This window comes from Acinonyx jubatus, chromosome A3 (assembly GCF_027475565.1).
Source record: "Acinonyx jubatus isolate Ajub_Pintada_27869175 chromosome A3, VMU_Ajub_asm_v1.0, whole genome shotgun sequence".
NCBI lineage: Eukaryota > Metazoa > Chordata > Mammalia > Carnivora > Felidae > Acinonyx > Acinonyx jubatus.
The window spans coordinates 79,272,978-79,300,722 of record NC_069388.1 but is presented as its reverse complement, the minus strand read 5'-3'; the positions used below and the strand labels follow the sequence as shown (position 1 = coordinate 79,300,722).

The 27,745-nt window shown below is 33.2% G+C and overlaps 1 protein-coding gene and 1 long non-coding RNA gene across 15 annotated transcripts in view; both read right to left on the bottom strand.

The window, feature by feature from the left end:
• Positions 1-27,745, bottom strand: part of EHBP1 (EH domain binding protein 1) — a 357,708-nt gene that overhangs the window by 3,183 nt on the left and 326,780 nt on the right. For all 14 annotated transcript variants that reach the window (XM_027072361.2, XM_027072364.2, XM_053200656.1 and 11 more), the window contains 2 exons: positions 5,777-5,876; positions 4,575-4,648 (listed from right to left, as the gene is read on the bottom strand). In XM_027072361.2, coding sequence (XP_026928162.1) covers positions 4,575-4,648; positions 5,777-5,876 — 174 coding nt within the window. The remainder of the gene's footprint in view (positions 1-4,574; positions 4,649-5,776; positions 5,877-27,745) is intronic.
• Positions 12,808-18,540, bottom strand: LOC128311208 (uncharacterized). Its single transcript, XR_008289347.1, has 2 exons — positions 15,884-18,540; positions 12,808-15,668 (listed from the first exon to the last, which is right to left on the bottom strand). It is a non-coding gene; the product is annotated as an uncharacterized LOC128311208 (long non-coding RNA).

Genomic DNA, 27,745 nt, shown 5'->3' with positions numbered 1-27,745 from the left:
TGAATATGAGAATTAACAAAAATAATAACAAAACAGCAACACTGAAGAAAAGCCATATCTACCACAATTTATTCTTTGGATTTAAATGCAACTGTGGTCAGGAATGCTAGACAATTTTCTAACCTGACTCCTGTTCTTAATCAGTCTTACTCTACACAGCAGAAAAATTAATAGACACTCCAGTTGGAAAGATCTTTAAGGTCATCTAGTCTAATTTCAGGTAACTGTAGTTCTAGAAATATTAACTCAGAGAAAAATCTGCTAAATTTGTAGGAGATTTGTAACTAAATTTTATAATTATTAAGATTACCAGTTTTGATGAATATTAATTTTTCTACCTTCAACCTCAAGAAATCATTCATATTATAAGCTTTATAATTCTTCCAAAACATTTTGATAAGAGCTTTACAACTGGGAAATAAATTTCCTCCATCATACACTTAAAAAATATATTAAATTGAAAATTATAGAAAATTTTAAAACCAAGAAAAAATAAATTTTAACAGACCTATAATTTTCTTAATTAAATTGTTCTTTCTCTGTACTTGACCAGTCACTTTTAAAGCTCTAATTAATAATTAGAAATATCAAGATAAATAAGGCTTTAACACTATGGATGAGAGAAAATTTTCTTTTTTAACCACTTAAGTATTGAATAATTTTTAAAAATCTTAACTTGTTCCTAGTTCAATAATGACATTTCTGTAACAATAACAAAAACATTTTTTAGTTATGAATATTTAGGTTATTTTCACCATTTCACAAATTTAACTAACATTAGAATTTAAAATGTTGCAGCATAAATTTAAGGATTTCTCATATTAAATTTGTCATTGCTACATTAGTATCTATCTACAAAATATTAGTCAACTGTAGAGGAAATAACTATGTGCAGTGAGTAGATTTTATACTAGCAAGACTACTTTTACTTGGCATTTGCTTTCTCATGGGAGTATATTTATACACACACACACATATTTGAATGCTGACTTGGGAAGTTAAGTAAACTATTTTGATGATTTAAAGAAAAATTTAATAATACCTTTAAAACTGATCAAGATTTACATTTGTATGTTCATGGCTAAATTTAAAATTTTTTTAAATTCCCTTTTAATAGCTTCACCTAGATGTAATGTCATGTTTTAAAAACCTGCATGTAAGTCTATGTGTTACCTGTTATGCATTTTAAGAAAGGATTACTCACCTATAACACCAGTCACAGCTAGCTAGATACACTGACTTTGACTTGAACAGACTACAATGTAGCTTCTGATTAATTTAAAGATTCCAGTGTACTTTTGCTACAAAAGCCATATCCTCTTGCAACAAATAGGATTAAGTTTTGATGCTGCATTTGAGCCAAAGTGTTGAAATAAAGAGATTCTGTTTATGTCCATCTGCATTGAGCTGTTTTGTTAATTTAAAAATCTGTTTTTTATATATAGGGCCAATTATTCATTCCCCGATTGAGTTTATTTGCTGAAGTTGATAATTACCTTGGAAAAAAGGCAAAAGAAATACCTATAAATACTTCGATAGAAAGGACCTAAAGTTCTTGTAGTAAACCTTCAACCTTGCCACTATAAATAAGCCTGGCACTTTGATGAAAATTAACACTAGTTTTGTAAAGAGCACATTGGGGGATTGCAGTCAAGTCTTATCTTTAGTTCCAGTCAACTAGCAATCCTGAAAGAGTTTGCATCATCATCAGAGCAGGCCATTTGATAGGATTCTACTGCTGTACCTAATCAATCTATGGAAGACTGTGGCTGTGCTGTGTAACAAAGCTAAAATAGATTTACAAATGGGGTTTTAGGGGATAAGCTCCTCCACAGGATTACATATTGATTTTAAATATAAAAAGCTTATCATATAAACCATAACTACAAAAATAGTGAACCTATGCATAAATCCCTTTAGAAGAGCACCCACTTCAAACTCTAAGCCAAGAATAAATCAAGATGTACAAAATCCTAGAGAAGATCCATTTCTTGTGCAGAAAATGAACATACCACTTTCTAAAAGCCCACCCCAATGTGTGCAGAAATGAATTTATCTTTCCTGAGGGGGCATTAAATAATCTGGAACAAAAAAACTATAGGAAAAGTATCTAAAAGATGTTTGTTAGCTTAAGGGATCCTACAACTTAGCTCAGTAGAGTGAAACTCCTGCTATGAAAAACACCTCAAGGAAAAAAAAGGCAAAAAACAGGCCAAAGTGATTATGGATTTTCAGAAGAATGCATATATTGAATTTTTTTCCCTCTCAACCAAGCTGTTAATATTTCTTTCAATGTGCTATATGGCTATTAACATTCTGTGCTTTTCTCCTGGTAAATGGTTTTAGCAGCAGAGTTATTTGAAAATATTTTAGTTTACTTATTATGAAAACCATCTTATGGCTACTAAATACAAGATACAGGAAAGAAAAGAGGAATGAACCTTGAAACAAAGGAAGGCAAAACAAAACCAACTAGTGTTGCCTATTCATGTGTTTTTCTGTGGGTTTTAACACTCCAAAAGGCTACTGAACTGTATGTGCGTACATTCTAAAGCCTGGCTCAAAGGACACTGTATGCACAGAACTGATCATCACGCAGTCAGTACCTGTCTAGGACAGCCCAGCCCATGCACTGCCCAGGCTAGTGGGACAGGCCTCTTACTAACAAAGTGTCTTTATTTGTCATCAACAGGCTGCTTTTTTCCTCAAGTCTCTTTTTTCCCTCAACCAGCAACAGAAACTGGCACAATCACATATGGAACAGTGACCTTAATTAAACAATAAAACAAAACAGAACAAAACCTCACAAAACTACCAATTGTATTAAAGGTGTTTGAAGAAGAAAAACACTCCCCCCCCCTTTAAAAATGACTTTATACTGATATGTAGAAGAAAAGGCAGATAAAATGTTAAGTTATTCAAGATTGCAGGTTTGGTATATAGGGACAGGACTGCCCATAAAAATGAGATCTTTTAAATGTATCATGGCTCTCCTTTTAAGATGGTATTTGGTAATAATACTGGTTTGGGGACAGAAGTATTATCTGACTTAAAAGTCAACTGTATTGTATCAAGCTGTATTTTTGGGATAATTTAACTTACTATACATGAGAGAGTGTTTTTAATACTCTGTATTCAGTGTAATGTATAATGAATCTATAAAGAATAAACTGTATAATGAGTCATACATTATACATACTATATATACATACATTTTATATTACACATACATATATATGCCATATAAATAGTATCTGCTATACCCACTTTTCAACTATTTAGCTTTCCAATCTCTTTTAAAGGCTACATCATGACTACAAAAATTGTATCAAGAGGAAAAATACCATTTAGCATACCTGTGCGTTTTATTTCAATGGCAAGTTTCACAGAACTTATTAAATAATTTTGACAAATTCTATAGTCATTATCAATTTATAATTTGATACATTTGGATAGCCTTTTGAAGGAAATTAGTTATCTGAAGGCTTTTAAATAAGGTAAATCAGATTTCTAAATGAGGATATACAAATGTTGTCAGTCATATTTATCAAATGAGATTACAGATACAAAAGTAATTAAAAATAAAACCTTTATACATGGATAAGATTACATTTCGATAAATAGCATATAGTTTACTTAATCACAATATTAATTGACATATTTAAAAATATATATGGTTTCATTTGGCTTTCCCTTAAAACTTAAATTTCTAGTTTCTAAACTAATTAGAATTGGCTTATTATGGATCAGGTACCTTATCAGGTAAAGAAGGAAATTACTATGGACAGTCAATGGGTTAAGAGGTCAATATAGAATAGGAAAATCAATTTGCATTGATTAGACAAAAGGTCCATTTTACAGAGCCCAAAAGGATTAGTTTTTAAGTAGACATCTTTGAACTATAAGACATTTGCAACTAAAAGGTGTAAGGAGAACAGCATTCTTAAACACATAAGAATTTTTTTTTTTTAAATCACATATAGTAAATGCCACAGTTAAGCTAGCTGATGTTTACTGATGTTATGAACCATGGATTACTATATAATTCATTTAAAAGCTTTATGAAAAGAATGAAAGTGTTTCATTTATCTCTTATGTCAATCTTTGCCTGAATATTCATTTAATAGGAGTTGGGATCTTAAGAACTATAGTAGATTGCAGACATATTTCAGTGTTGACATCAATTAAATATTAAGGTAAAATTTAGAGTCTGATGTGAAAAATCAAAAAGATAAATCTTTCCCCAACCTCCCTTGTAAAAACAACCTTAAATTTCATATAGTAAAAGGTAATTAAATCATTTCACTCCTTATATTTTCCACTTAATGGACATTTCAGCTTACTGACAAGAGTTAAGACAATTTTGTGTTTACTAGCATACATAATGAATATCTACCTGAATTATGGTTCTTAGGTTTTACGTGACTGTTGCTTTCTGACTCTAAGGCATTATCTGTAATTCCTGTTGGTTCCTAGTCAGGCCACACCTAGTGAGACCAGAAGTGTATTACACTCTTTAAATCTCTTTGACAGTTGACACTTCACATACCTCACACCACCACAGCATTTCTTACCTTCAATGGCTAGCATTGCCCGCAATTCCCGATTCAGCAGCTCATACCGTCGTTCTAAATCATGCTCTTTTTCCCTAGGCAAGTTGCAAAAGTTCATCAATATGCTAATTACTAAATCATTAAACACTTAAAAGAACCTTTAGGTTACATTGATTTTAGGACTCATAACTGACTTTTCTCTTTAACTTTAAGCTACTCCAAACAAATGATACACAAACCTAAAACCTTCCTTAGGTTGAATATTTACTAGTGCTATCATTTTTCTCCTTCAATTTTGAATTGCACAGAGGTATAGTTTAATCTTCAGATAAGTAGTCTCATTCTTCAATGCTTCTTCTATTAAGTGCCAGGTATAAGGCTATTTTGTAAAATATTTATCATAGTTCACAATAAACACTCTTTTGTCTAGACCACCATGTGAAAAGAATATAAGAAACATGTAAGTACTACCAGTGAAAATTTAATACAGAGACAATTAAAAATCCAGGAATGGTTGAGTTTTGTGCCTCTTCATAACTCTTTTAATCAAGTTCAGGAGTGGCAGAAATGACAAAAATAGAGGTTCTTGCTAAAATAAAACATGTAAGCCTGCTCCTTCCCACACTAGGTGGCATAATATAAGAATATTGCTAGTGAAGAGAAAGAAACACGCATTAAGTCCTATAGTGAACTAAATGCTAAAGACCAAGAAGGCTTACATTTGGTCTAGTCTCCATTTTACTGTACACAAAAGTGATCTTTTTATGATTTGAGGAATCATCCAAATTTAGGGTAACATCATCTGTGAAATACAAATGTACTTTTGTCCATATTAAGAATTATTTCCATTTTTAACTTAAAATGTGATGTTAAATAAAGTTTAATTTTATTTCTTCTCCCCTCTAACCCTTAATATATATAATCCAAATCTCCTTTTTGTGCACAAGGGTTTTATTTCTTAAATACATAAATTTTTTATATTCCCTGGCTTTCTATATGATAAACATTTTTTTCAGTATATATCACTATTTTAAAAAACTCACTGTTCAGATAAGAAATTATTATATACAATTTTTAATTTTTATTTTTATATAAACTATACTATAATCTCCAAGGAAAGAAAAATATTAAGCCTAATTAAATTGAAACCCCAAAGAAGGCAATGACAAAAAGCCTAAGATTCATTTGTTGTGGGAAAAACAAGCATAAGCATGAGTACTTACAGGAGAGAAAGCTGGTTCATTCTCCTTATTAAGGCATTTTTCTTATTCACCAACATAAACCATTCCTGCATCATAGCTTCTTCTTCTTCTGTGTTCCTTCCTGTAATTCAGCAAATTATTTCTTATTATATGACAGTTTACAAGCCAAGTAATAGTTTAGCACAAGTGTTTTTTTTTACATGAAACATTTTAGCTACCCCAATAGTACAAATTAGACTGTTTACAATAACATAATAAGTCCAGGGCCTGAAAAATTAAATCAACATCTAAAAGTTCATAAGCCAATCTTAAAGCTGGTATTATTCAGCGTGTATATTTCAGTCCCCCTGAATATATCTGTAGATCATACTAACATTTAGTACAGTAAAAAAAAAAAAGAAAGAAAGAAAGAAAGAAAGAGAGAAAAAAAAAGAAAGAAAAAAGTGTTCCAACTTTTAAATCCTCCCCAGAGGCTGACTTGTTATTATATTTTAGTGAGGAACTCATGCCGCTGACAGACATATGGTCATGATAAACAACAACAACAAAACAAAAACAAAAAAACCCACCAAACATTAAAAAATCATTAAAGATTTTTGTGAAAGCTTCCACTTGTAACAACTTATTTTTTTTCTTATTTTCCTCCCCCAAAGTACACTAAGGATACATATTCATGTATCTTTCTGGAACTCATCATTCTAATAGGGTAAACACATGCAAATTATTTAAAATATAGTATAAATGACCAGGTTACAAAAAATACTTTTAGCTACCTGTGAAAAGACACATAATAATGAACATAATAATCAGTAAATCATAAAACGTTTCAGCAGAGAAAAGACCTAAAATTTAGATTTACTGATTGCACATTTAAAATTCATTCTTCATCATCTAAACCACTCCCCACCGAAGGCCAGTATATATCAAGGGTTATAATATATAGTATATATTTGGTATTGTTCATGTAGAAGTAGGCCACAATCACATTCAAGAAAAATATTAATCCCCACCTTCTTCCCACTTCTCCATTCAAATTGTACCTGTCAAATTTATAATTTTTTTACTTTCTTTTTTCTGAATTTCACCTATGACTGGTTTATTGTTTTGCTAGCCCAGTATTTAATACTTTAGTTCCACTTCTGTATGGATTCATATGGCTAACTTAAATATCTAATAAAAAATAAAATATCTTAGTTTTATTTTCTTTTTAAGCAAGATATTTTCTTTTAACTTTCAAACATACTACCAGCCCATTTAAAAAATTCAGACAACAGATACCTAAGTGAAAAGCCATGTCCTCTTTTCACCAACCCCTCCCTCCCCATTCCCTTCTCCATATCCTTTCTCCAGAAGTAAGTACTTCTACAGTTTAGCCTCTCTCCTTTCAGACCACACAGCTTACTATGTGTATCAAATACAAGCATTATGCCTTATTTATAGACACATACAGGTTTCTTGTCTTTAGCATAAGTAAGATCATATTATATATTGCCCTGTGATTTGCTTTTGGTATGCTGTTCAAAGATCTACCTCATTGTTTTTAATATTTGCATAAATTATGGACGTACCATAATTTAACTATTTCTGCATTAACAGAAATCTGAAGAAATTTTTAGAATGGAAACAGAATATAAAGAGCTGATCTGTGTGCAAAAGATCAAACATGTACTTCAGAGCATTCCTGTAAAATAGATATCTGTTGTTCATGATTAGGGAGAATAGTGAGGATACGTGCCTTCATTAAATGCTGTTAAAACTTTATGATATGAAGCAGACGTAGGATAGATTTTTTTTTGAGTATGAACAAAAGTCTTTATTGTTTTACAGTATTTTTAATCTCTCTTTTAGGGTAGCTGGTTTTGTATTCACTTTGGACCATGTGATGTCTTGACACTGGTCATGTGATACAGGCTGTGATACAGGCTGCGATACGCACAAAATCCCTGGGTAGCAACAAAAGAAGAAAGAGTAGAAAGAAAAAGCTGAGAAAAAGCTTGCAATTTGGAAAAAGGCCAATTGTACCCTGGTGAAGGCCTTTTTGATCAGTGAAATGACACATGTGTGCAATATTAATAGGTGCAGTTTTTATGATATTTTATTTGCTGATTAAAGACTTAATTCGTATGTTCATAACATAAGTGGCTTCTAAAAATATAGACATATTAAAACTTTGTTTTGAGTTTAACTTAACCTATAATTCAGGCTTTCAGCAATACTAGAAGCAACTAGCCTACTCTTAAATTAGCATCATTTTCTTCAATGGAAGACTGCTTCCTTGAGGAAAAACAATATTGATATGGTACTGTGTTATTTTTAGTTTAAGTCATGCCTATGATTTCTAAGTAGGAATAAAAGATACCCCTCCTCTAATTGTTAGGAAATGACTAATAATACAAGAGTCTTGTGTTTCAAAAGGAAATAAGCCTAACAATAACAAATATTTAAAGACACATTACACCCTGCCACATAGATTATATAAATTAACTGAAAAAACATATTTGAGGTTAAATCAATTCTGTATCACTATCTCCTTATCTGAGATAGTATACAATGATGGAAATCTATACTTAGCCTAGTAATAAAAAAATTAAATTTTCTTCTAATACATCATTACACTATTGTTTTTCGGGATTTAAAATTTTTTAAATTTAAAAAGCTTTTAAAAGCCAGTAAGTTGAACCATTACAAATTAATCCTGACTTTAATAACTGGTTAAAGACCCCTTTAGCTTTATAAGTAACAAAAAATATTAAAGCCTGTGATCACAGTGAGCTTTTCTCATTTCTCCTCTAACCATTTGTTATTTAATCCAATACTAGTAATCCAATTTGTCCATCAGACTTTTAAAGGGCAGAATGCAACTTCCTCAGCTTAGACACTTTTCAAAGTACAATATATTTTTCAAATGAATGCTGGATGTTTCATTTTTCCCAACTGTTCCTAGCTCTAATGCATGAGGAAAAAAAGAACAAGATGAACATTGTTCATACTGATTAAGTAAGAGCTCATTAAAGAGCTGTCAGTGCGGTACTTTGAATATGCATGAAGCATATAATCAGATCTAGTACCGTCACTAGAGGAGAATACGGTAAGTACAAAGGATTGATTTAATTACTTAGAGTGGGCTGTGGTGGTAAAGCAGTCTTGTTAGTGCAAAAAGAAAAAGAGGTTGTATTCTGGCACTGTTAGAAAAAAGGCAGTTTTAGCTTCTGCCACAATACATAATCTCAGAATAAAGCACTTTACATTGTAGCTTAAAATGAAGACTGTCATTATTTTATAAAATGGCCATAAATCATTTTATCTTGTTTAACCTCACCTGGTTAACTACTTGTCTTCAAAATTATCTTTAATTTGTAATTACAGCTACATTTTTGTCACCATAGAGTCAATACTGATACTTTAAAAAATCTAATTTTTTTTTTTCAGTTTCACGAACTGAAAAATCCAAGACATATACTCCTGAAGATCATTTTGAAATAAAAAGTGACAAAATACTACAGGTCAATATACAATTACTGAAATGTAAAAACATGGCTGGGTTGTTATACTGTATTTTAAAACACAGTGCCTCAGATAAATATACTACAAATAACATAATCATATTGACATTTTAAAGTATTGACTAATATAATCTCTGGTACTATATTTTTTCTTTTTTTTTTCCCTTAAAGACTTCTGTTTTTTATATTGCCTCTAAGAATTGCCTCTAAGAACATCTTTTCTGACATCACAATCTCTTAAGGTCAGTTTCTTCTTTTAGCCAATTACTACAGCTGGGATACGATTTGTAAAAATTATTAAATGATCAAGAATAATGATAATGACAGAAAGAGTAACTATGTAAATATAATTTCAAATCATTCCCCCTATGACATAGTTCACAAAACCACTTAAGAGGACACAGCATCATAATATATAGCATTATATGCAGTATAAATACTTAATAAAAGCAGGTTGACTATAGCAACCATTTTTATATTCCATCTCCTCCAAAAAAAAAAAAAAAGATTTACAGTTAAGATTTAATTTCATTCAAGAATTCATTCATTCATCCAGGAATACGTATGTAGTTTTCATTTATTTTTTTCAGAAGTAGTATTTTCAATGTAAATTTTTAAATGAATAAAAGAAAAATGATGCCAAAAACCTAAAATTATCAATCATATATTCAAAAACTGTCTACCAATTAATCTTCCCTAATTAATCTTCTACCATAAACTTACCTATTTAGAAAGATACATTTTTAGACAGTGAGTACTTACATAAATGTAAAATAAAGAACAATACAATTTTAGCCAAACAGAAGATGATTTCGGTGCGAAAGAATGAAAATACCAAGATGTAGTGGGCTACTGTTGTACATATAAACAAATTCAAGATTTTCTACCTTGAAAACATTAAATGCTGAAATCTTGCCAAAGCCCCATCAAAGAGATGGCTGACCAGTGATCACACATGGCCCTTAAAGGACACAATGTAACAGAGCCAAACCAAACATAAAAACAAAAAAGTTGCCATTACAAATTGTCCTGATGGTATGATAACACCAATATGATGGCCTTTGAAAGACAGACTGTATTACAGTAGAGAGACACATGAAGGTATCCAAGTAGCTGGTACTGCAGAAACATATTTTAATAACAAAGGGAGCGAAATCTGGTAGATTTATTTAATGGACAAAAAAGAGGAATTTACTGTAGTTATGTAGGGCCATGGACACATGAACTCCTGAAGCCAACATTACTGCAAGATTCCAGTGTATCAGTTTTAGAAAATATTTTAAACTTAGGAGATAGCTTTATTATGAAAACAAATTTTACTATATAAGCAAATAGCTGATAAATGTTTCTACCCCAAGAATATCCTCAAACAGTAATCAATACATGAAGAATCTCATAATCTTTATTGATGTTTTTCAGCAGCAGTGGTCTTAAAACTATTTGCTTGGCATGATATATTTGTTATAGTATTAAGAATATAAACTTTGGGGAAAATCCTATCTCCTTTTGTTACAGTAAAATAAAAATAACATACTCTTTCAAAATAAAAACATCTCTTATCTACTCATTTGGTAAAACAGAGATTCAGGGCAACAACTCTCTACAGATAAATTCTGATAGACTTTTAGCATGTACTTCTTACAGGAAGAGGTACAGACAACTTCACCAAAATTCTTCCTCCATAAACTTGTACATAAAAAGAAGCTATTTCTAAAGATTGGAAATTAAGAGCAGTCTTCTTGTACCAACTCCTTAATAGAGTCTGAACAGCCTTTTTTATGCCAAAGGTCATTGCTAGATTTCCCAAAGATAAACTTAGCACAAACTTAAAACAGCAAAAAAATGAAAATAAATTTAAAAAGCATGGGAGGAATGATCATGGGAAAAATTATAACTGAAAAAACTCTTTACATTACTTACAGTTTAGTATTTTAAGTCACATATGGGATGGGTTTACACTTGCTAACCTTTCAGTGCTAAGAGCATGTGAAGGTATTAATATGAGCCACATTTCACTTAATGCATGACTATCTTGACTACCCACAAATAGGCATGTGACTAAAGTTAAAACGCGCAGAACATAACTCTAAAACTGCATTTACTTTTTAAAGGTATATTTAACATATTTTATAAAATAAAATATAGTGAGTCATTTTTATATAGGCATCATTGAACCAGACTACTGTCTACTTAGTGAATCAATTAGGCATCCTGTAATGGGAAAACTTGAATTGTGAGCCATGCTTACATATGGATAGCTTCCCCTGCCAGTTCTCCCCTCTCTTGAAGTCCCTTTTGTTTGGACTGCACCTGGTGGACTCCTCTGTACCCCCCTCCTTGTCCTAGGGCCTTCACACAGTCATGTCATGGAAAGGACTTAGAGAGTGGCTCCAGAGGTGACAGAGACATTAATGTTAAAGACAAACATGAAGAGTTGAATAAAAGTAATTCTTGAAAGGTAGGAGTGGACAGAAGCAATACTTCCAGATTAATGCATTTTAAGATGTGATTTTAAATATGCATGTTTATATAGCTAAATTAAATCTTATAAAAGGTATTTCTAACCTTTTATAGATTTAAGGAAGTTAAAATTTCTGGGGGGGCTCTTATCATTGGGAGAATAGAGGTTCATCTTTTTCATTGGGAGAATAGAGGTTCATCTTTTTTTTAATTTTTTAAAAATATTTTCATTTATTTTTGAGAGAGGGAAACAGAACGTGAGCAGGAGAGGGGAGAGAGAGGGGGAGACACAGAATCCCAAGCAGGCTCCAGGCTCTGAGCTGTCAGCACAGAACCCAATGTGGGGCTCAAACTCACGAACTGCGAGATCATACCTGAGCCAAAGTCGGACACCCAATTGACTGAGCCACCCAGGCGCCCCTCATCTTTTTTTTTTTTAAAGATCATTTGGATATATTAAAAAAAATTTTTTTTAATGTTATTTATTTTTGAGAGAGTCAGAGATAGAATGCGAGTGGGTTGGGGCAGAGAGAGAGGGAGGCACAGAATCCGAAGCAGGCTCCAGGCTCCGAGCTGTCAGCACAGAGCCTGACGCGGGGCTCGAACCCACGAACTGCGAGATCACGACCTGAGCTGAAGTTGGACGCTCAACCGACTGAGCCACCCAGGAGCCCCTGGACATATTTTTTTTTTAAAGGGCAGTCTCAGAACCCAATCTATAACTTAAGTATTTTATGGAAATATTCATAAATATATGGAAATGACTAACAAACCTTAGAATAAAGACCTCTTTAAATTAAGTACCACCCTTATGAATGTTTACTTGTATTGATTCTGAGGAACTTTTGGGGATAAGACTATAAATTCTGATAAGGCCAAGCATAATGTATAATTGTACTATCTATAGTTTCTATCGCTGATTAGAGCCATCATTTTGAATATGATGCAAATAAGATGAACACTGGATCTGCATCCAAAATGGCCTTTTTTTCCAGTTTGGCTAAAAAAAAAAAAAAAAATGACTGAGCTCCTTGATCTTAGACTAATGAACCTCTCTTAGTTTCCCTTTTTTTTATTTTAGAGAGAGAGAGAGAGAGAGAGAGAGAGAGAGAGAGAGCGCATAAGCAGGTGAGTGGGGCAGAAGGTGGGGGATGGGGCAGCAGAGAATCTTAACTAGGTTCCATGCTCAGTATACAGCCCAATGCAGGGCTCCATCTCACAACCCTGGGATCATGACCTGAACCAAAGTCCAGAGTTGGAAGCTTACACAACTGAGCCACCCAGGTGCCCCTTAGTCTTCACTTCCACCAGGGTAATCAAATTGCTTATCTCATGTGGTTGTTAGAGGCATTAAATGAAAAAAATCTACATAAAGTCCTTAGCACAGTACCCAAGACTAAAAATGCTAGCTAGATGATAATGAAGAGGGTGATGGCATGTGCCAATGTGGGATGTGCAGCACTGTGCCAGGAAATGCAGATACAGAGATGACCAAGATGTGGTCCCTCTCCTCAAAAGGCTCATAGTCTAATGCCGAGAGACACATAATCAGGAATAATTACAGTGAGGGTAAATTTCTAAACAACTCCACACTCACAAATTATATTTTACTAAATTTTTTTTTAACCTTTATTTATTTTTTTGAGACAGAGCATGAACGGGGGAGGGTCAGAGAGAGAGGGAGACACAGAATCCAAAACAGGCTCCAGGCTCTGAGCTGTCGGCACAGAGCCCGACGCGGGGCTCGAACTCACGGACCGTGAGATCATGACCGGAGCCGAAGTCGGATGCTCAACCGATTGAGCCACCCAGGCGCCCCAACACAAATTATATTTTAAATCTTTGGTAGTCATAACAAATTTTACAGTTAGTATAATTAGTATGTCTTTGGTATTAAGCAGGATAGGTAAAAAAATGTGGGTGAATCAGTACAAACTCATTTCTGCAGCTGGAACAACAAACTGGATGCCCTGCTGGGTCATCAGTGTCACTGCTGCATACAAAGGACAGCCATAACAAGGACATAACAATGTGGCTGTGCTCCAGGTAACAAGAGTCTAGTTATCTCCAGGGTGTTAGAGATTTAAGAACAAAGGAGATCATGGAATACTTCTTAATATCAAAGACTAAAGAAGGTAAATTTTAAGATAGAAAATTATGAACTACTAGAACACATTTAAAAGTTTACTAGTTATTAAAACAAAGAAAAAAATGAAAATGACAATTTGAAGTAAAAGTGGATATAATTTAAAACAAAGTCCTCAACAAGAAAAACTAAATATTTATAACATAAAAACCTTCACTGAGGATGTAAGTTTTCATCATTTTTTACATAAAGAGATTTTGATATTAAAAGCAGAGCATCTTTAAAATCAGCTTATGAAATTGGCAATGCAGATGAAATAGGTGATTTACTAAATGCCAGGTGAGAATGAGATTAGATTCTGTTGAGAATGTGGGAAATTAAATATGTATCATTTTTAAAATATAGAAGGACAAACCACGTAGATATTCTCCAAATAGGCTCCTTTTAATAAAGAGTTTCTCCAAAGATGTATTATGCAGTCAGTCAGCTACTCTTTTGGGTAACCCCCTCCTGTGTTCCTTAAAGTGTTTTAACGTCCTTAAAAATCATACCCATGGTGTCTTCAGTGCCTCCAGTTTCCAGTAAGGGATGATCGGACCCCCAACCCCCAATGCACTGTCTGGACAGTAACTTCCTCTTCTACTCTATACCTTCTTTAATCATGCTTGGGTTCAGATAACCAAGTAACACTGGGATATATCCTTCCTTATGTACCTTCTTAAATATCTTTCTTCATTGAGGGAGAGCAGAAGGGAATTTAACCTATCCCTCTCTAGCCTATGGCCACATTCAGTCATAGAACACAGAAGCCTAATCAAAATGGGACACTGAGAACCATCTCCAGCAGCACTCAAAAATTACAGAACACTTTGAATCAAATGTAATCAATGCTGTTTTTCAAGACCAGGCCAGATGACTAGTGTGGATTTCAGCAATATACCAACTTATCCAATGCCCCTTAATATTCTCAGTGGAGCCATTCTCTTCGTCAGGCTATACAAGAGGCATTCACAATGGACTTGTATGCACAGTGCTGTTTCCTGAAGCCCTGAGAATAACAATGTCTCACAGAAACTACTCTATGTAATATATCTCCCTTATCAGATCAGTGACAACCAGTAACTTTCTCATGGGCTGGGAATAATAATGATAATTATGACGATGATGATAGCATCAAATATTTAATGAGGTTATATAACTTAGTGCTAGCTAGTGGTAAAACTAGGCCTCAAATCCAGGCAGTCTATCTTGTCAACCACCACTCTTAGCCACCCCACCTGACACACACAGGTAACCAATCTTACCAGAACAGGCCCTTCATTTAGAACTCAGGCCAACCTTGACAAAGCTTTTTCTCAATGATTCTGATAAGCAAAATGGCATAAACAAAACAAAGCAAAAAGCAAACCTTCAAATCTCTGATAAAAATAAAATCCATTCTGTTCACTTAGTACATCCATTTGTAGTGGGGATTTTGTTTGTTCTTCCAATATAGGCCACTAGAACTTAACAATGATCTCAGAGCAGTACATCAAGGGATGTCAAGGGGAAATCAGCCTTTCTTCCTATGCAGATATATCCTTGTGATCCTTGAATTATAGGCTGGTGTATACTGTCTTCTAGAAACATGATTCCAGGGAAAGACCTGTCCACTTCTTGGCTAACTATAAGCTATTCTGATTCTATTTGAGCATTTGAGGTATCCTTCAATGAAAATGGCCAAACAAGAATACTCTGCCTCGCACTGGATTATCAGGGAGTATTCAATTTAAGCTCTGCTCTTGAAGAGCTATGAGAACTTGGATAAATTACTTAATCTCCCCATGCCTCAGTTTCCTCATTTGTAAAATAGAAATAGGGGCGCCTGGGTGGCGCAGTCGGTTAAGCGTCCGACTTCAGCCAGGTCACGATCTTGCGGTCCATGAGTTCGAGCCCCGCATCAGGCTCTGGGCTGATGGCTCAGAGCCTGGAGCCTGTTTCCGATTCTGTGTCTCCCTCTCTCTCTGCTCCTCCCCCGTTCATGCTCTGTCTCTCTCTGTCCCAAAAATAAATAAACGTTGAAAAAAAAAATAATAGTACTACTTCAGGGGGGGTTCTGTGAAGATAAGTGAATTAATATACGTAATACACTCAGAATAGTGCCTGGTGTATAATGTTATTTAATCAATGTAATGGTGGTTGCTATTGTTATATGGCTATTGCTGTATACTCTCTCTCTCTTTCTCACTCTCTCTCTACACACACACATAAAGGGGCCACATTCTTTGTTCAAGCTTTAGGGTCCTCTCTGACTCTCTGAGTCCTAGGGTTATTAATGGAGCAAGGAATGGTGATTTCTCCTTGACAGAGTCTCACCGTTTTCCTGACTGCCTATGCACACACCAGAAAGGCCTACCCATACAAGTAAACACATTGGGAAATTTGGTGCAAATCTTAAGATGTTAGCTACATTGAACAAGAAATCTCTATATTTACATATCCATTTTACTGGACTAGTCAACCACATGCATCCTATCATCATTTTAACCTTTTCATTTGCCTCAAGTATGGAGGCCCATCAACTGCCTATTACCCATTTTCCTTTTCTTACAGGATCAACTCAAATGCAAACCCTCTATGAGAGATGTTCCCTTTTCCAAGGTTTTACATATTCCGTTAAATCTATTTCAAAGATTCTCTTACTAATAGCAGTATCTTCGGTCAGAAATTCAAAGAAAATAAAAATCTAATGTGTAACTCCCAGAATCTCTAGAATTCCCAAAGATGAAGTTATTTTCAGACTTTTCATCAACTTAATCCCCAGGATATGTTCAAGTCCCCTCTTTATCATGATAGAAATATTTAGATACTTCTTAGATTGAAGAGCATCATGCTACCCCAAAAGTCCCTTTCAGATTCTTACATAAATATTACAGGCCAATCTCCAGCAGTTAGCTATATGTCCTTCTGTTGTATTATATATCCTCTCCCTTTCTCTCCAAAGATACAACTTACTTATAAAGGGTCAGAGCAATCACATCTAACACACTTAATGTACATTCTCACCCAAAGTCATAAGAACTCCAAGTCTGTTTGGTCCTCACAATATTCTGTTGGTATTATTGGAATAAATAAATTTTATTTTATAAATAACCAAATAAATAAATATTAATATTTCAGAATTTAGCAAAATAGCTACCTAGTCAACGTTGACAATTTTGCAGTGTTCAGCATAATTTTACTAATCTTTTAATTAGATTCAAAATAAGCACTTGAATTAAAACAAGTGGTATTAAAAGTTTAAAATTTTACCTCCAATTTTATTCTCATAAGAAATTAAAACATTTATGGCTAATAATTTATTTCTGTGGGCAGTTATTTACATGCAATATATAACTATTGCTAGTTTTTAAAGCATTGAAATGCATAATAAACTCACTTTGAAATTAAAAAAATTATTTTTAAACTTTTCCTTATGGAGGTAGATCCTTCAAAAGCACAACAGATAGAGCTATGATCAAGTCCATCAAATCTCAGATTAGAAGTGTCTATTTAGGGAGAATATGCTGGTGGGGAGGAAATGTTGGTGTTTTACACAATTCCTAGCTTTGGCCACCAAGTGGTGCTATTAATTCAGAGTGAACTGGTATTGGGGGAGTGGGATTGGGTGGCTTTGGGGTGGGTAAAATATATAAACAGTCAATAAATGCAGAAAGCACTCACAAGTTGGATGTTCATAACTGGTTGTACTGTGAATTTACATATCATCTCCCACTCAATGTCACCAGTATAAAAACAGAAGAGAAAACTAATTCACATACTCTTATTTTGGTAATAAAGTCCACTATACTCCCTCAGGAAAATAACTATTTATATATACATATTTGTACCAAACTTTATCCTTTCAGACTATGCAGCTATGAAAATAATCACACAATTTTGATTAATCTTCCTCCCTTTACAACATTCATCCAAATTACCCAATCAAAACACACACACACACACACACCTTTACATAAAACTAATCAGCAATAAACATTACAAATCAATAAGAGTAAGCATTTAAAAAATCTAACTTAATTTTATCTATTTATTTATTTTTTAGTGTTTATTTTTGAGAAACAGAGAGAGAGAGAGAGAGAAAGAATGCACAAAAGTGGGGGAGGGGCAAAGAGAAAAAAAATCCGAGTTTAAAAAAAGGTACCAGCTTGACGTTTTTCCTTAACTTATATTGTAAACTTCTCCTGAAGAAACAGCTCTTCTGAGTGGATAATGCCTCTCACATTCCAGCTTAGAAATGATATGTGGGGACAGGGAAACAGATGGCAATGATTATATATGTTTAGTTTTCTTATGCAGTGCACCTATAGCCTATGCAAAAGTGTTAAAAACCTACTTAGTAACTGAAGGAAAGATGTAATAATTTACAATCCACTAGATAGCTGGTAATTTCTGTACAATGGAACAAACAATGATTTGAAAGCAGAACTTTGTAAGTCTGAATAACAATAAAAAGAAAGTTCACGGCTATTCAGTTGGACAGTTCTAACCCAAAGATAAAGGGTAAGCAAATATCCAGTTGTCTCTGTACATTAACATCTGTATTTTTAAGAAAAATATTTCCATTTGGGGAAACTCAGAGAAAGGTGTTGGAGCAGAGCTCACATCTTTCCCAAACTACCTTGATTTTGACTCTGGACTGAGGAGGCAATTCACACACGCTTAGCCATCTCTGATGTCATTCTTTATCAGATCAAAGTATGTCAGTATGAAACAGAAGCAGAGACAATGCATTTGCAAAGTTGGTTCCTACATGGATGTCCTAAAATAAAATTTTCAAAATACAATGCTTGTTTATTTAAAAAAAAATTTTTTTAATTTATTTATTTTGAGAGAGAGAGAGAGAGAGAGCAGAGAGCAGGAGTAGGGAGGAACAGAGACAGGGACAGAGAATCCCAAGCAGGCTCCACAATGCCAGCACAGAGCCCAATGTGGGGCTCGATCTCGAGAAATGTGAAATCATGACCTGAGCCGAAACCAAGAGTCAGACGCTTAACTGACTGAGCCACCCAGGTGCCCCAATTCTTGTTTACTTCTATATGTGCCTCATGAAACTCATATAATTAGTATATCAATTCACTGAAGTGTATATAGATTGAGGAACTAGCAAATTCCTAAGGTTTTCTCCTAGATATTTATTTAGTTTTGTAAACGTTCACCCAGTTATGAGTGTTTTTTTTATTTTTATTTTTTAATTAGCCAAGGGTTAAAAAAACAAACAAACAAAAAAGTGACACCAGCATCTTTCCAGTCTTATGTCAAATTGCCAAATCAGTTCTTCAGGCATTTTGGGGGGGTGGGGTGGGAGAGAGGGACACAGAGAGTGTGTGTATGCGTTGAGGGAAGAGATGAGTTGTGATAGAATGGGAGATAGGCATATAACTTAGAAGCTAAGAAGAACTTTAAAGTAAAGGTAGAAACAATAATCGATAAAGAAACCACTACTGTACCTGACGGCAGCAGCTACTTTTATATTGAGTACTAACCCCTGCCCAACTTTGTGCCAAGGACTCTTATTTTTGTTAAATTTTATCTATATCTGTATCAATATATTTTATACTCTCAATAACCTTCTGAAATAGGTTTTATCGGCCTTTTTTTTTTTAATTAATGGCTGAGGAAATAAACAGGAGCTCAGAGAGGTTAACTAACTTGTTTAAGACCACCCAGATTCTAGCTGGTATCTCGTTGGTTTTCAAAGTCTATGCTGTGACATCTTTATGCTGTGCTACTTAGCATTTGTAGCACTGTGGACTCAGCCCCATGTTTCTTAAAATGTGGTCTGTGGATCACCTGCATTAGAACTGCCTAGAATATGGGCCTCACCTCTGATCCACTGAATCAGAATCTTTTAGGTAGGTCCTGGGAATCTGTATTTTTAACAAACTCCTCAGGTGGTTTTTTAATGTAGATAAAAGTTTGAGAACCACTGTCTTAGCCCTTTTACAAATAAGTCACCGAGATCTTTTTTTTTAAAGAAAGGGTGATATTTCATGTATAAGATGTTATTTTAGCATTGGCATGACATTACACAAATTTAATTTCACATTCAGAAGAAAAACATGTTGCTGCCAAATCAGTTCAAATGCCTAAATTTTGTTTCATAGATAGTTGCTGAGAAAAACACATTTTCCTGGAATTTCTACTTTTTTAAGTGTTAAAAAATTTTATTACAGTCTAGAATAAGGATGTACCTCACTTCAGGCAATAGACATGTTCCAAATTAAAAATTATGGTGATGTGATAATACTTTAGGTTCAAAATTATATTTTATATTTCCAATTCAAATTCTTAGTAGTGGAAAATACTTTCTAAATATCACTAGTAGAAATTATATACATTTGTTCTGGATAAATGAACAAACATGAATCAGCAAATGAAAAAGTCACCTTCAGACTATATACTAAAAGGCTGGGACATACAGTGAATGCCAAGGAGAAAAAAAACAAATGTTAGAAATGAGAACCTTAGGAGGTTCTCTATATTCTGCATCAGAGATTCCTTTCTAGAAATCCCATGATCCAATATCTACTGCAAGAACTAGAATGATTCAACAACAGTTGAGTGCTACTACACTTCGATATAATTTATAGATGTTCCTTCTTTAAATAATCCAAATACTGAAATGCAGACAGAAACAAGACATTGAAGATGTTTGAATTAGCTGAACAAATTGTGAGAGTAAAGAAATTCTGAAAGTATGGCAGTAGGTTTAATTTTTCTTGTAACTACAGAAGGAAAAAACTAAAGACAGGAAATAATTTAGGAATATTACCAACTTTTAAAACTGAAGACATAAAAAAGTAAACAGCAAAAATACTGTAAGCACCTTAAAATGTAAACTTTCCTTTTATTTATTTACTTTTCTTAAGATTTTTTTTTAAGTAATCTCTGCACCCAACATGGGGCTCAAACTTACAACCCTAGACCAAAAGTCACGAGCATAGAGCTCGACTGAGCCAGCCAGTCACCCCTTAAACTTTCCTTTTAAAACAAAGTTTACTATTTCCTTTATATTGTATTTCTATTCATAATTGATTATTTTCAATAATCAAAGGACTATTCTAGTATCGATGTAATATAAAATGTATATATATGCAAAGAGAACAATATTAATTTATTATATTTTATTTCATGCTTGATGGTGATAGGTAACCTTCCTAACATACTAGTGTTTTTCATCCTTTGGTATTTTTTTATTTCAAAGGTGACTTTGATAAGTTTAAGTATTAAAGAGATTATATAAATAATATTAGCTGACATTTATTGAACACTGTATGTGCACCAGACATTATGCAAATGCTTGATATAAGGTATCTAATTTAATTCTCACAATTCTCTTAGCTGCCACATCATATCAACTTTGACCTAGTGTGACCAAATTTGAAGTCATTATATTCGCTAACCAGGGTTTAGTTTCTACACTCAAAGTATAGGCACAACAGGACCCAAAAATATTTGTTGAAGGAAAATCACGAGACATAAAAGAATAAATGAATTTCCTCCTTTATGGGAATTAACGTTCTTTGCCCTACTTTTTTTTAAAGCCATATTGTCCTCATTCTGTTAAAGTGGAAACTGAGGTTCAAAACTATGAAAAGCTAAGCTAGTAATCAGGAATGAATATAGCAAGCACTAGAATGGGATCATTCTCCCAGCCAGGGTCCCAACTCACCGCTGAGCCCCATGTTTCCAGATAAAAGTATACTAAGGATTTTAAGAATGGAAGAAAAGCCTCCCTTATAATTATGCTAACAGCAATGGAAGACAGAGGGCTTCAGTATGTAATGGATAAGAACATGAGAGAGAAGGTTCACATGGAGACCTTGGGTGAACTGCACCTTGACTCACTGTTCTACTTGGCTATGATTCTGCTAATCAAAGATGTGACAGAATCAATTGTTTGACATGTTTTCTCATGCTCTTAATTTTTCTGAATATCAGATTTGAATATAATTGCATGTGGTTATGTCACTTTTCGCAACTAGAAAATGATTTTATATTTTTTTGCATTCTTGGAGTTTGCGGACATAAAGTTAAAATTTTGACACAGCTAAAAACACAGGACACACAAAAGACACCTGTAACACCACATTTACCAAAAGTATATTACCATTTTACTTCCAAAAAGGAATGATTTCTATCAACTCTTAGAGTCTATCAAAGGATGTAGCTCAACGCCTCTGGAAACTATACTGAAAACTCACTTTGTAGAAAAATTTCAGACATAAAACGTTGATTTTTTTACTGGCTCCTTTATTATGACACCGAGTCAATGCCTTATGAATCATCAGAAGTAATTATTTTAGTGGGGAATTATAGGCTAAGTCTATACTATTTCAGAACCTTAGATATCATTCAATTTACTTTATAGGACCAGATTCTCTTACTTATTTTGTTCCTATTTATGAAAAGTTCCTTCGCAGATATAATATGATATCATACTTTGTCCATTTTATATTTTGTGTCTATGGAGATCAAATGGAAACATTCTATTTTAATAACCTAAAACTTCATTTTCTGTTTTACCGTGGTATGTCATATGATGTTAGAAAAAAATGTCATTAATGAGAAGAAATCTACAGTTCTTAAATTTTTTTCAGTTTTGTAACTAACATGCCAAAATAGATATCTCACAGTTTAATGTATATTTTCCCTTGACATGGCCTCTTTTCTCATTGTAATTTGTATGCAAGTAGACATATTCATGTCTATTTACAAAGAACTTATACAAAATGGAGATATTTTATTACATGAATACTAAGTTCCATCCATACTTGTAAGAAGCATAGAAATATCATACTAATGATAGAGAATATAGAATAACCAGATGTAAAACACCCCCGTTGTTCTAGTTAGAAGATAGTTTCTACTTTTTGCTGACTTTATTAACTATAGTTGTCCATGTTATTCTTATTAAGGTAGGGTATCCCCACTTCTTTATGTTAGAAGTGTGAATAAATCACAGTATCTTAAGAGGCAAGATCTTAAGCCACATGCTCAAAGCTGAATGTATGAAAATACAATTTTTCAGGATAAGAGAAAATTTAAAGAATAGTATATAGAAATATCAGAACTTTATGTATTAAATATGAAAAAATTGCCAAAAATTTTCTCCACATAAAACCTGTATCAAACTTCCTTTCCTGGTTATTTATTTACTAAGTTCAGATACCTTCATATATAAAAATGTGTCCAGTTTTGGTTTTAATTTTCCCCTTACAGATATGGGTATGGTGAGAGATGCAGCTGAGTACTCCTAATCTCCTAAGTGTACAGTGATTGCTAGAGAAAAGAGATAGAGCTAGTGAAAAATATGTTTCTTACAAATATATAATTTAAATCTCATAAATTTTTTTTATCAAAGAACCTATTTTTACAGTACTTACTCAGGCTGTTATCTACACCCTAAACCATAAAAAGTATATAACCTGCCATTTTCTAAATCATGGATTCAAATAGTTTATAGAGACTCTGTTTTAATGTTAATGAATTTATAGACACAAATAGCTAGCATCAAGGCTACAGTGAAAAGCAGAACACTTCAAGCATTCAATATAGTGAAAGGGGCAGATTAGAGATCAATAACAAAATCACCTGGTAAAAAAGGAAAAAGGTGTTGCATTAAAAGGCTTTTTGCTTTACATGTGAAACAATACTGAGAAACCTGTATTTTAGCACTTGTACTCAACAGGCACTCCAACTATGCCACGATGAGAACAGAATCCCATCCTTTCTAATAATCTTGTGACAAAAGCTAAAAGACATCATCCTATTAACTAGTGATCTCAACTGCTAATGCGGAGTACTTCCTGGTGCCTTTTATGTAGAATGCTGCTATTAAAAAACCACTAAACATTCACTGTGAACAACACAGAATCATTCATCTTTTATCAGCATCTCTTGTTAGAAGAGTATGAGTGGGGCTGAAGGTGTCATTGATATTATGGAGTGGAAATTAATCAGAAATTTTTCTCATATTTTCCTCATCTCACTAATTTACTTTTGTACAAATTTCCTCCTGTTAAAAAGTTCATACCCAACCCCCTGTTGTACTCTTTTAAGTTGAGAATATTCAACGAGTGCGTCCACTGAAAAGCACCAGGTCCTAACACAAAAAGCATTCGAAATTCTCATTTAGTTGTCTTTATTTTGCTAGCGCCATGTGGTCCTTGAAGATGTAGAAAACACGGGAAGCCGAGTAAAGATCAGAGCAAGCTCATTAGCATTCTGACAAAATTGGAGTGGTGGAGATGTATAGTTTGCCTAGTTTGTCGTTTTGAAAGCTACCGGTGGTAAGCTTTCTATTTCATTGTGCTTTTGTCTTTTGGGGGGGGTTTCAAAGCAGCAGGGTATTTGTTAGCCCTAGGTTTGCACAATGCATTGTGGGAACCTTTCCTGCACATTCAGCCCTATATAGTATCATTCCAGTTTGAGTCAAAAAGTTTTTTTTCACCATTTATAAGAAAGGACATGTGTGTGAATCTTAGTGCATACCCTCAATACATTTATCAATGCTTTGCTTTTCTCTTTTGCCTGAATCATAAAGTCCAAAAGGAGTCAGAAACAGAACCTAAATGACATAATTTTCAATCTTTTAAAAATGTTGCCATTTATTTCAGAACACAACACTAAAACATTTGTTTTCTGTTCTTTGTCATGAACAACTAACAAGTAACATGATGGGCTGATTCAGTTAGTTAAAATTCAAAAGCTTACTGCTCACTATAATAGAACTCAATTCTTTTCTGAAAATAGTATAGAGAGAAAAAAATAGTTTGTGCTTTAGAATTATGTAAATAAAGAATACCTCTTAGAAGACTTAAACAACTATTACCCTAGTCATTTGATTTTCTTCATCGTCATCTTCTTTTTCTTTTCTTTTTTTTTTTTTTTAATACATAAAGCTCACTTTGAAGAGCTAAATGGGCTACATTAATGCTACTATTCAACATGAATGTTTCCAAGTTGCAATGAAATGGATAAAGGTCTTTGGGGATGAATTTATCTGCTAAATCCTTGTGGTTGCCCTCCTATCTTGGATGATGACCCAAAAGAATGTCAACAGCTCATTTCCCAGAGAGCTGGAAGGAGTCCCTATGCAAGTCATAATCTGCACATTCTCAAAGAACCATTTCAAACATTATATTTCACAAGCAGTTTTAAGTGATTTCCCTCTCATCTCTAGTATCCTAACAGTACTTTGGACATCAGTGCCTCTGAAATGAGGGCTAAACAAAGTTTACACATGAATGCTATATATGGCATATAAAATTTAAATTCATTTTCAATACACATTTTAAAAACACAGTCATCTTGTTACATTAATATATTTATGGCATTAAATGAGACAAATGTCTAACAATTACTATTTTTTTTTCTATTGTGAAAAGAAGTGTTTTTTATTACTGGTCATTATTTTACTTAGAATCAAACCTTAATTATGGGAAGCATTTACAGTTTTCCTTAATTTGTAATTATGAAAAGCCCAGAAGAAGCTAAAGAGTAGTAGTAAGTGAAATATGGTATATGAATAATCTGGTAGTTTTATCAGTAAGAGAATGGATCATTTCTATATGAAGCCTTTGATATAACGGCATTTGGTTCTATCACCCTTTATTTCCTTTGTACATTAAGAAGCCACTAGACTAAGTAGTATTCCATTCTGGGAGGGATAGTTTTTACATATTAACTATTCATATTATAGAACATGCAATTAAAACAATGCAACTTTTCTTTATTTCTAATTTAACCTCTAATTTTCACCCCTTAAGGCTTTTCTTAGGCTTTCTTTTACAGTTTGAAAGCTCATTCTTAAAACAAACAAACAAACAAACAAACAAACAACAAAACCCAGAAGAAACTGCCATGTATAATTATGTGATTATGGTGCGAGCCTATTTATATCTTGTTAAAACATGAAATCTGACTTAAAGCTTAATATTTTAATGTATCCCAACACTGAGCTGTTCTACTGCTAGCTTTAAAGCTATAAAAAAAAAGGATGTTACTACAGTAATAATGACTGAATTAGTTCTATACTTTGCAATATGAGTACAGCTGCAAAATTATTTATCTACTTCACTGCATTCTCCTACCAAAGTTTCTTGAATAAAATCGTTTGGACTAGCTATATCAAATTAGAGAGCAGTCAGGAGTATCTAAGTCCAGCTTTAAAACAAATATCTTAACAATTACTTAGCCATATGGAAAATAGGGTATGTCTCTCCTGAAGCCATTTAAAAAATATATTTTCTATCTTGAATTTAGACTTCATTAGAAACCATTTCTGACTTGTAATGCTTAGATAGCTGAAATATCACTCTTTCAAAGACTCATGAAAAGACAGGTGAAAAAGCACGACTTTTTAAAGCTGCCAATTAACAATTTTATAATTTTTAAAGCCCATTACATTTGCAGTCATAACATTTTTGAAATCCAGAAAATGAAGTATAATTAAAGCATTTTGAATCAACAAAAGCAGCTGTATGGTTAGACACAGATACACACACACTAACATAGTTTTTTTTGTTTTTTTGTTTTTTTTTACATTATACCAAATTTGAAGCTTCTCCACAAGTGTTCACATTGTACTGTTGGGTTCCTATGACTTAGAGGCCAGATGCTTTTCACAAATGACCAACAATTGTAGTTAGAATAAATTAATGATTGATTTTTTTAAAGCTTTGATGGAATTAAGCATACTTCTTTTCTCAATGTGTCTATGTGAATGTTTGCCTGTTAAACTTTTTTTTTTTTTTTTTTTTTTTTTTTTTTTTTTTTGACAAGTGAGGCCACCCGGCAGAAAACAACTGATGCAAAACCCAGGAATAATCCCTCTGTTTAGTTCAACACTATGGTTAGCCTTAACACTGCCTCTATTATCCAATGGATTTAGAGAAACTTTCATTTATTTGTTGGCCTCAGTTTTCAATTCTGTTGCCCTCTTTAAGGAAACCTAGACTTTCTCCTATGTAAGTCCATTTGCATACTAGTACAATGAAATATCTTAGAATTTTTATTACCCTATTAAGCTAAATAGGGGCTGTGGTACATATGTAACTTGAAAAATACATGAAAAGAATCAAAATATAGACTAATAATCTTACTAAAGATTTTAAAGCACACTGCAATAAACCTATAGTGCTCATGGTACAAGACTAATGCAATTACTTCCAACAATATTTTAACAATATACAGCCTTCTATTTTTAAAAAAACCAAAACCACTGGAACCTGAGAAATGCATTTGGTTATCACAAAAGCAGTGCCAATTTGCTGCATTAAAATGTGTTATTTTCCTACAGGAATCTTGTAAAATATGTATTTTTATTATAGATAATATTTTACCTTCTCTAATGTTCAGAGTCTAAGCTACAAAAGGTTTACTCTACATGAGATAAGTGAAGTAGAATATGGCTTTTTAGTTTATTTAGGGGATTCAAATTAGGGATTCATTTAGCTGTGTATACATGATAGCAAATAATGCAGTGTAATTTTTATAATACATTTAAAAAATCTGAATTGTTTTTCTTAAAACATTTGGTTATTGAATCTTACAAAAAAAAATGAACTGTATAACAAACACCATGGGACTGGGAGTCAGAAAATAACACCTCTGTGCCAGTCTCTTACTCTACCTCCATGTTTTCATCAGTTAAAGAAAATGGATGTTCTCTAAGACTGTTCATATTTTAAAACCTTTATAACTATGTTATATAATTTATACAAAACAAACTGCTATAATACTGTAAGTTCATATTAGGAATTTGTTCAAAAGTTGATTCTTAGAGCCTTTATTCCACAAATGCTTCTGAAAGTGAATAGTACAAATTGCACTAGGTATGCACAGATTGCATAAGAGTAACGTTCAGTAATAGAACTTTAAAATAAAGTTTTCACT